We start from the raw sequence: 10,951 nt of genomic DNA on the forward strand, positions 1-10,951 counted from the left end.
GCACCCTAATTTTCCACAGGCCTTTGTTGATACCGGGAACATCACAATGCACAAGAGCAAGATAATGAGACTTCACCGAGAACCCCCCATTACCGAAAAAAGCTTTCGCCCCGCTTTATAAATAAAGCAAACCGCCACAGAACAACATACAAGGACCAGTTCACAACTCACACACCCAAGTCTCACAACAAGAAGTACAAAAGGTTCTGCTGAGGGCACGGCTCAACAAGCCCAAACAAACAAGACAAAAGAAAAGAGGGAGGCCTGGAGAGGGGTTAAGTTCCAGCGAAAAGCGTCTTGCTCATGTGTGAGAAGAATATTAGTAAGTCAGAGAAAGTTAACTATTCATGCTACTCCTTCCATCCCGTAATATAAGAACTTATTACATCCAATATATGAGGGGGAAGTTTGGATGACCTCTGCCACAATAGTCTTTTGTGCCTTACAATGTAGCAAAGATTTGGGCATTGTTCCCGCAGCGGTACTCAACCACTTTTCCTCCCAAAACCTGATTTGGGTGCCATCCTTTATCGTGAAAGTACCAAAGCGGAGAAAATCTCCCTTCACTTTTATGACGCTGGCCCAAAAGTGCGAATCTCCAGCTCTTCAGTGGACTTCCAATAAGGGCTTACTACATAAGTACTTATCAACTGTTGCTACACTCCATCAATTGTCAGTAGGCTAAACAACCACTTGCTAAGCAAGGCAACATTCTTTATGTCCAAATAATGAATTCCTAGACCCCCCCCCCCTTGCTCTATATGGCAGCACAAAATGCTCCGCTTAACCAATCGATACTTTTTTCTTTTGATCATCACTCCTCTAGTAAAATCTAGAGTGAAACTAATCAATTTTTTTAAGCACACCCCTTGTTATAGAGAAAAAGGACATCATATACAAGGAAAGGCTGCTAAGCACCGAGTTAATCGGTGTAAGGTAACCTCCTGAAGAAATATGTTTTCCTTTCCAACTACAAAATCCTTTCTCGAACCGCTCTAATACCCTTTTTCATTCAGCATTTGTCATTCCTATAATGAACATGAATACCTAAACACGTTAATGAAAATTTACCGGAGGCACAACCAAATATCTGGACCTCCCCAAAACAGAATAACTCACTCTTATGGAAATTAATCTTAAGACCTAATAGTTGCTCGAATGCACAGAGTAATATCTTCATGTTACGTCTGCATACTGTAGAATAGACCGGCCTCCATCTATATGTGGCACTACTACACTAATCTGCTCATCTGCTTTGGCTCTATCAATTAGAATGGCCTATATGTCAGCTATGATGTTGATGAGCATAGGGGATAGGGGATCACCCTGTCGAAGACCCTTCTTCGTTTGAATATAAGGTCCGATGTAGTTTACCTTTATAGCCACACTTCCTCCCAGAGACAAAAGTCTCAGCCCAAGATATCCACTTGGGCAAGAAACCTTTCATACGAAGAGTTTGTAGCAAAAAAGGTCATTTCATTTTATCATAGACTTTCTCAAAGTCCATTTTAAAGATCACCCCATTCATTTTCCTTCTATGCAACTCATGTACAGTTTCATGCAAGATACGACCCATCTAGGATATTCCGGCCTCCCATCAGCTACCGAATTGATCCTATATGTAGCGACTTTAGTGAAGATCTTGAAGCTGGCTTTATTGCCAAGCTCTTGAGTTATTGTAAAGACTACAGTATGTTTCTTGACCAATAAACAGCTTTCTTCACAAACAAGGAAAAAGTGGCCATCAGGTAATCTCGCAAACAGGCCGTGCAATTACTATACAACTATGTTTGATTGTGATCCTAAAAAAAACTATGTTTGATTGTTTGGGATCTACAACCATCAGGTCACCTCTGTAAAATCTACCTTCTTTCTTAGTATAAATATGACAGCGCCTTGATGAGAAACGAAGATTCGGTTGTATAGTTAGAACCAAGAGAATAGTGGCACAGCTATCTTAACAAGTAAAAACATGTTCTCCCATTGATTAGGAAGCGTGCACCAGCTGCCTCTGCATAAATTACATACTCCCTCTGTACAAACGGGGGTGGTGGCCATATTTTTCCTCGACAGCAAAGAAGACAAGGAAAGGAAGCATGCTGCGGACATCGAACCCTACAAATCGTTCAAAACCACTGCACATAACCCAGGCTATGCGCATTAGTTTTGAAACTTTCGAGGGTCACACGTGTATGGTTTCAATTCATAGTTGGGGGTCAAATGAGCCAAGCTCCAAACTCGAGAGTTAAGTGAACTAACTTTTATTTAACACATCATCTACCGGGTTGCCAGCATGGCATCGCCTATAGGGCTCAAGGACCTCAAATTCAACAGCCGATGGAACTCTCCCAGCGATGTATCTACCTGCAGCCTCAACAGCTCTGTTAGACTCTTCGAGGGATCTCTCGCTTATCCAACAGCATTTACTCCTATATTTTGCGGCAGTGCATATGCTAGTATCGCCAAGCTTCCTACCGCAGCCACGGGGTGTCGTATCCAGCGTGAGGCGCTCGAGTGAAGGAGCGCTCTCAAGGATGCTGATCACAAGCCTAATCAGGCTCCTGGCTGAACAGAAGCCCGTGATCGTCACCCGTTTGAGGCTGTCATGCTGGTATGCTGATTTCCCCTTTAGGTATACATCGTCCCCAGCATCACAATGATCTACTATGTCTATGGCGTTTCGTGCTACCTGCAAATGATGATGTAGCATCAGCATTACTATCATTGTTCTACATCATCATCAATATCATTGTTCTTTGATAACCAATAGTTAAAAGATGAAAGATATGCTCCCAGGTTTTCCATAGATAGTATATATAGCTCAAGAAGACATGAATAGTGACTTACACGCAAGATCAAAGATTCCAAGGCAGGAGAAGCATCAAGAAAAGAAACCAGAGAGAAGATATCATAGACAGGGGAGCAGGCTCCTGAGCCGTGAAATTCAAACTCCAAACTCTTGAGGTGGTGGAGCTTTTCATGAAGCATCGGCGTGTTGACATTCTGAAGAACAAAGTCTGTTATTCAATATAACCACTACACGCTAGTCTACTGATACCTCTAAATATAATTTTCTCAAAATGTACCCAAAACATACCTCACCGCAGAACACCAGGGTAAGCCTCTCGACATTGCTGGCGATAGATGGAAGCTTCGCACGACTGTAAGCGAGAATTCCGGGTGGATATAAAGATGACAAATATATTTCCGTAAGTTGGGCAGAATCTTCAATATAGATCTCTGGCGGGAACCCATAATGGTGAAAAGAGGAGAGATTTGGGGCACTGATCTCTATCGCCTCAATTTTTCGACACCTTCCAACCTTGAGGAGCTTGAGCTTCTGCAGTGTACAAGGTATCTTCAAGCAAATTATCTCATTGCACGAAACGACCTCCAACCGTTCTAAGCTGAAAGATTTTGAGAGCAACTGTTGTAGTCCCTCCTCAGTAATGCGAACACCGCACAGAACTAAACTTTTCAATCTTCTAAAGCAGCCAAGTGTTCCTATGGGATGAAAAGTGCAGTTGGAGATATAGAGGGACTCGATCGAACTTGTAGCCGCCTCATCAAATAAAACCGAACATGGGAAGCAGTACTTTTCCTTCATGGAAGGAGATAGCCACAAGCGTAGTTCTTTGATCCCAGATTTGACAGCAGTTTTGAGCCACCGGTCTAGGTAGGAGGCACTCACACTGCTACAAGGCCCAAGATCAAGTTTTAGTGTCTTCACCTTCGTCCCCTTGTCAGAATAGTTATTAAGAATTTTGTCAACTTTGTTGATGAAATACATTTCACTTCCTTCAGATTTATCGCCAGTCAATCCAAGTGTTTGTATGTTGAGTTTGAGACTCGAGTAGCATCTCCATGAACGCAGAAATCGTCTAGATACACAGGCAGCACGACCAGCGTCTTGTATAGGCATGAGGGAATGTATATGATGTAGCATGTCCTGCAGTAGCATTGTTGACAAGTTTAGCAGTTAGGTTATAGCTAGCACTAACACTGACCTCACTTAGAATCAACAACAAAACTATATATAGTGTTAACTGAAACATGTGTGTTGCATCAAGACCTGCATTGAAGATAAAATAGTACTTAAGTTTATTTAATTGTTGTTAGCGAATTTACCATGCACAAGATTGTTGATCAATAATAAGAGGTATACATCGGAGTGCTGCGCCCAAATGCATCCAGCGCCAGAAGTTAATAACCATGGAGTTATTCCCAAACATACCTCAGGAAGTTTGTCAAGCTCAAAGTCTTGTCTTGTTTTTGGGGCATCTTGACAAATGTCACCTTCTCCGCAGGGTTGAGCCTTTGTTTCAGCTGATGAAGCTCTCCGCCCCCTCTCCGCAGAGCATTTGGGCTCATTGATATCAAATTTTGTAGATCCATCATGCCATTAAAGTTTTGCATGTGACCGCTAGGAAATCTCTTAAAGCACCAACTCAGATGTACTTTCAGTGTTTTTCAAGATTTCCAAGCTGAATCTATCTCAGTTCATTGCATAATCTAACTCGATCGGATAGCCCACTATCCAAAGAGAAGAGCAACTTTTGTCCCCACAGCCAATATTCTACAGTTTATCGAAACCCTCAGGGCTCGGGCACATAACCGCATCTACTCCCTCCGGATGGGAATACAAGTTGGGCACAGAAATTTAGGTCGTCGATCTAACTAGCAAAACATGTGCTTATATGTCACACACAAAAATATTTAGAAAGCTCATTCAATAATGAATCTAGAGATATAAATTTTATGACATACTCCCTCCCTTCTTTTTTATAAGACAACTGACCTTGAACTGTATTGGGCACTGCCTGAAGTGTCTAAAATGTCTTATAAAAAATGAAGAGAGGGAGTAGATCACATGTTTTGGTAGTTAAATAGAGGAGTAGAAGGAGTAGAAAGACCTGGTCCATCCCGACCCCCGCGTCGTCCCCTGCTCGGGGGAACCCTAGGTACGCCGCCGCCACTCCCCTCTACAGCACGTCCCCCCTCCCGCCGCCGCCGGATGAGTCCGCCGGGCGAAGTCCGCACCGGAGGACGGTGGCGGCGGGGATCTCCGCGCGCTCGGCGGCCTAGGTTACCGGCGTGAGCCCGTGGTGGTGGGAGTCTCATCCTCGGCGTGTCCGGCCGGCGTGGCGGCTGCCCGGCGCGGCGTCCTCGTCTTGTTGCAGGTGATGGGCTGCCGGCTGCTCGTGGCTGCTTCGACGCGACGGCGTCCCGAGGTTTCAGATCTGGCCGTGGTGGGCTCGGCCGATTTGGCCCGTTAGCTTCGGCCGGCGGTGAGGTTGGTGGTCGTGCGTGGTGATGGCGCCGCCGCCGCGCAAGAGGTGCTTGGGCCAGTGGGTTCGCATGCTGGCGGCGCTGGGGTTCCCCCATCCTCGTCCGGCAGCGTGAGGGTGCGGAGGTAGGGTTGCTCCGGACGAAAGCCGACGGCGCGGTGTCTGCGGATGTCGCTCTCCTCCTGGGGGGCCGTTGTGGAGTTCTCCGACTTCCTCCGCTCTCGGGTCACTTTCTTCGGGTGAAAGCCCAGGACTTGCGGTGCAGGACCAGACGATGGCGGTGATACGTCGCTTCCCCTCCTGAGGGCGTTGTCTTGAAGATCGTGATTCCCTGCGTGCTTTCCCAGAGTTGGACTTGCACGACATCGTGGCAGGTGGCCGGCGATGCGCCCAGAGGTGGAGCGGTGTTTCCTCCTCCGCATCGAAGACGGCGGATCTCGGCGGCGTGGCGCAGCGGAGACTCGGCGCCTGATGCGTGTAGATGGACTCGCGCAGGAGGAGGTGGCGTGGGGAATAAAACAGAGGAACTGGGACGCGGAGAGTGATATGCACGTACTTGAAGGAGGAGCATCGAGTTCCGGCAGGGCACTCCGGAGCTCCATGGGCGCGCTCTGGTGCCGATGTAGGGGAGGGGTCTCGCCGTGCCAGGCGGCGAGTTCAGCCGGAAGCAGAGGAACCCGCCGTGGTCGTCCGCGTCCAACTTTTGGCCTTCTATAAAAAAGAATATTTTTTATTTAAAGAAAAAGTCATTAAAAAAACTTGATCTGTCATGCACTTTTATATAATACCCCTAATTTTTGTTATAATGAACCCACATACATGCATAAGTGCGTCCAGAAAAAAACAATTCGATTGCTGGGCCGAACTAGACCTGGTACACAGTTTATAATTTGCTCCTGGGTGGGGCTTTCCAAAGGCCACAGCCAGCCAAGCCAGCTTAAGTTCAAAAAATTGTTCGCGTTTTGTAAAAAATGTACAAAGTTTTCGAAAAATGTCCGGTTTTCAGCAGTTTGTTCATGTAATTTTTTTTTTGCAATTTTGAGTTTTCTCGGGAATTTCAAAATTGTTCTTAATTTTTTTAAAGTGTTGGTGCTCTAAAAAAACCTGTTAAAAATTTGTTCCATTTTCAGATTTTTTTCAAAATTAAAAAATGTTCATCTTTCTGGAAAAAGTGCCCAAATTTCAAGATGAGTTCATGGTTTCAGAAAATTTCAAAATTTGTTCGTGATTCTTTTCAACGGGATTTAAGTTTGATTATTCGATAGTTCTTTTAGTTTCGCGATGCTTATCTGGCGGAAAGTGTGGTCGTAGTGGCTTCGATCGAGCACACTGCAGCGCGTCGTCACAGGTTCGAACCCCACTTACCGCAAATCATTTTTACCCTCGCACCGCCATGGGCCGGCCCAACTAGACTGCCCCCTGTGCGACTACTTGCCGCAAAGAGTGGCATATAGGAGGTCCCTTGTAAAGTAGCTGCCTCGAAAAAAGAGTGTTGTAAATTAGCTTTGTTTAACAAATTAAATAGTCTCACATTGCTTTCTTGCATCCTGTTCCATCGATTTATATACATCCATAGTAAGAGAATCATCAAGCAGCTTTAAGAATCAACTAATCTCAGATGAGATATGACCTATTTATCCTAGGTAACAAAGGAATTAGAGCATCTCCAGTGTTGACCCGTAAACCAGACACCGCATCCGTCCACGGGAGCCGGCCATCGAAAGCTATCAGCATACATTTCAAAACAAGTTTAAACAAACCACACAATTACATGCAAACCGAATGATTTTCATTCGAATCAGTCAAAAACATTTACATTTCGGACATATTTTAACTAAACTATATCAGGCTACGGTAAAACTAGTCTATGGCCGGACGCGGTGGATCCCCACTCCTATGACATGTCACATGTAATTTTCTCCCATTGCGATGCATGAGCATGTTTGCTAGTCATCAATCATGGTAGTACAACAAATACCAGAAATAAAAAAAAATTCATTCAGATCCGTAGACCACCTAGCGACGACTACAATCATGACGAGTGAGGGAGAGTGGCGAGGGGTTAAGGGGGCTTGGTGGGCTGCCGAGGAAGAACGGCACAACGAATGGCTGCTTAGAAACGGGATTCGACGGATGGAGGAGGGGATCCGATTTTCGAGGAAGAGAAGAAGGAGACAGCCGACGGGATCCGGAGATCGAAGGCAGCTGTGGGGACACACCGCGACGGTTCCCTCGCTGGATTGGGCGGTGGCTTGCAAGAACATGCAAGAAGTGGCAGCGGTGGATGAAAAGGAGAAAATGAGATGGAAGAAGAGGAAGGAGACGAGAAAAGGAGGAAGAAATAAAATGGAAAAGTGAAAGAAAAACATAATCATTGATAGGTGGGATGCTCGTCCAACTCAGCATATTATCCACACAAGCACACCACGTTAACCTGACAGGTAGATCCAACTTGCCAGTTTCGCTATTTTTGCAAGCTTATCACACAATCAGCGCTCTTCGTTAGTCGTTAGGCGTAATGTTGGTGATTCCTCACGCCCTATCTGAAATATGATACTCCTTTCGATCCATATTAATTATCGCTGTTTTAGAAGAAGTTTGTACCGATCCAAGGGAGTACTAAGTTGTTACCCTAACACCAAATGTGATGGTTTGGGGTAAATACCTCACACGGGGTCAACGCTCCTGTCCTCTTTCGCGTGTCTAGGCCGTCCTCTCCTCCCTGCACTCGATGGAAGAAACAAGGGAGACGACTACCCGCGTGTAGCCCGCTGCTACTCTCGCAGCACCCTCCTGCCGCCCAGGGGCGAACCAGCCCAAAATTTCAATGGGGGCCGAAGTGAGAGTGGAGGCACACTTGCTTTGTCAGCTGGGGGCCCATTTAGTAAAAAATGGGCTTCAAAGCTAATAAAACGGAAATTGGGTGGGGGCATGGGTCCGCCCAGTGCCGCCAGCGAAGCTCGCTGTGTTGAAGCGTACGATGAAAACCAAAGGAAAATTTCTTGATTGCTTGTATCTCATAGACTGAACGCCCGAAACATGATTCAACGAAGACGTTTCAACATTAGCATTTCCTTTGAATGCTTGGTTTGCCTAACAGAGGAGATGTCATGGCACTTGTTTTCTAGGTGTACCTTCAGGCTTCAGCAACATCTGTTTGGCAGCTACACCTTTGCACGACATAGATGATACATCAGGGAAACAAACCTTTCAGCAGCCCTTCTTCTTCAAGGTTTTCACGCTTGCTCAACACTGTTGCATTTGAAAGCAGAGAATCAGCAAGTTATTCAACAACATGGTCCTTATCGGTACTTCCCGACTTCAATTTCAAAGTAGATCTCAGATTCTTTTAGACCAGTTCAAAAAATCGGGTTTTATTTCAGATATGTAGGTTTGAAAGTCCTCTTCACATAGTAAGTATTTTACCCCTATTGAATTTAATACAATGCAGTCGGAGCCTCTCCTGATTTCTTGTAAAAAGAACTTTTAGAAGAACCTTCATGCTAATTCAGTGCCTAAACAAAAGTTGATTGCACAATCCACATCACAAATGGTGTTTGCAAAAGCCTATATTTCCAATGACTGTAGTTGTAGCTAGTATCAACAGACTGTTATTTCACTAGTTGTATATACAAACAAGAATGTAGCAGCATATAAAGACTTGCGCATCCCAATCGAGAAATGCTTGTGCAATCCCGAATGGTATTGCATATCTCAAATCTAATCAAAGGTCATAAGATAAAGTTTCCCTACTGATATGAGGTTAATTTAAACCAATGTTTCTTCTATATCACCAAATTAATTCGCTAGCTATGGCTATAAAAAGGTCGAGTAATGGATCATTAGCAAAAATAGGAAGAGGCAAATGGTCATACTCACCCCAAGTCGCCCCTTTCTCTTCACCCTCCAAATAGGTTGAAGCGTCCCCTGAAAAAGAATTTGTCCTTTGTTCCTACAAGCATATATTATGTGTTAAAACAATTATTCACCAAGTACCACAAAAGGCTGCAATTAAGTAATTAAAAAAGGGGGATAACAACTCACCAAAGAATACGATAGCAACATGTGAAAATATGGTAAATGAGGCTACAAGGACTGGGTACAGAAGCACCTTTGAGACCTCCATCTGCTGTTGGCAACCATGTCCTACTAGCAAGGTGGTATTGCCCAAGATATACTTCCTTCTGATGGAGAAGTACAATGGCGTCAGCCACAATGGTTGGGTGCACTCTACTGCTCACACTCAGAACCCTGTCTTCAACAAACAAAGCATTTCCTCCGATGCTTGTTACTGGTGTAATCTTGTCTGCCAAAATGTCAGCTACTCTGTAAACCCCAATGTGAAAAGAGAGCCTACATTCTTCACGCCCAATCAACATGATCTCTGAGTCGCATTCTCCGAGGTGGTAAGGCATGTGAAGTCTGCCTGCCGGAAATGTGGCGATCAACTTTGGTTCCGGTAGATAACACAACAGATCACCAAAATCCTCCTTCTCCCCGAGCCCCGGCAGGTCAATCTGGGAAATCTGAAGCTCACTGTCCAATGTGTCACAGTGCAACGTGTATATCTTGCCCTGGAACGACATTGGCCTCCAGCTTTTTGATACGCTCCATGTCGAGAGCCTCCATTGCTGGTCCATGGAGGTGGCACAGGCTACCCGCCCTAAATAGAAGAGAGCAATCATGGCGGTGACGACCCCATCTGCGCTCACAGTGAAGGAGGTCGCGCATATGGTCCTGAAAAACGACCAGTCCAATATCTGCTGCTGTCCGGGTGTCAGCATCGTCCTGAGGGACGCGAGCGGCGGGAGGTCCGCGATGTCGCCGGTGAAGGGGTGGAGAAGGCGCACGGCGGTGTCGTGGTCCCGCTTCAGCACCAGGATCCCGTCGACGGAGTCGAGGACGCAGTGGTCGCTGAAGATCGGGAGATTTGACCGGACGATGGCGCCGGTGGACAGGTTGATGAACCGGATGTACCCGTGTAGCCTGGTGTGGCCGGGGTGGAGGCCGTGGCCCTCGGGCAGCAGCATCCACCGGCGCGGGTAGAAGCGCGGGTCGTGGAGGCTGCGGCCGCCCGGGGAGACGGTGGATGAGCGCCACTGGCGGCAGGCGGCGCGGAGGCGGACGTAGTCGAGCAGGTCGCCGGTCAGCACCCGCCACCCGATCAGGTCGAGTAGGTCCTCGGCAAGGGACGCCCACGAGGAAGACGCGTAGGGGGACTCGGATTCCGGGGTGGCGGCGGGGATGGCCGAGCGTCGCGGCGCTTGCTGCCGCTGTCGCTGCGCGCGGCCGCGGCCGAGGGGCGGCGCTTTCGATTCGTCAGGGGTGTCATGACGATTGGCTGACGCTCACGCGAATTGCGTTCGGGAAACGAGAGTTTTTCCTTTTAGGGGGAGAAACGAGAGTTAATTGCATAGTGGAACATCGATGAAAACATGAGTTTTTTTTTTTGAAACATTCGATGAAAACATGAGTTAATTGCACAAAATCACATACGAAGTATTTGTTTCTTTTCTAAGGAAAATCACATATTTTATGACTGGAGTTCCAAATAAGCATATTTTTTTGGGCAACACTCTGTGCCGACTGGCACGAGATTCGCCCGGTCACCACGCGAGCCGTTAGATCTGCCCCTGCACAGATTATTCAGGACCGTTGAATCA

The 10,951-nt window shown here is 46.4% G+C and overlaps 1 protein-coding gene across 1 annotated transcript; it reads right to left on the reverse strand.

Moving 5' to 3' along the window:
• Window positions 1-8,277: 8,277 nt before the first annotated feature.
• LOC120974206 (uncharacterized) lies at window positions 8,278-10,713 on the reverse strand. The gene is made up of 4 exons (XM_073507442.1): window positions 10,689-10,713; window positions 9,333-10,596; window positions 9,168-9,240; window positions 8,278-8,540 (listed from the first exon to the last, which is right to left on the reverse strand). The coding sequence occupies exons 1-4, from the start codon at window positions 10,711-10,713 to the stop codon at window positions 8,535-8,537; spliced, it is 1,368 nt and encodes a 455-aa protein (XP_073363543.1). The 3' UTR covers window positions 8,278-8,534.
• Window positions 10,714-10,951: the final 238 nt, after the last annotated feature.

Source organism: Aegilops tauschii, chromosome 2 (genome assembly GCF_002575655.3).
Source record: "Aegilops tauschii subsp. strangulata cultivar AL8/78 chromosome 2, Aet v6.0, whole genome shotgun sequence".
NCBI lineage: Eukaryota > Viridiplantae > Streptophyta > Magnoliopsida > Poales > Poaceae > Aegilops > Aegilops tauschii.

What these genes read in the sequence shown, in the direction of transcription:
- LOC120974206 (XM_073507442.1), bottom strand. Translation starts at nt 10,713, where the DNA reads ATGTTCCACTATGCAATTAACTCTC. An exon ending in CCACTATGCAATTAACTCTC is followed by an intron (nt 10,597 to 10,688) that starts GTTTCTCCCCCT and finishes ACGAATCGAAAG; the next exon opens with CGCCGCCCCTCGGCCGCGGC. An exon ending in TGTTGCTATCGTATTCTTTG is followed by an intron (nt 9,241 to 9,332) that starts GTGAGTTGTTAT and finishes ATATGCTTGTAG; the next exon opens with GAACAAAGGACAAATTCTTT.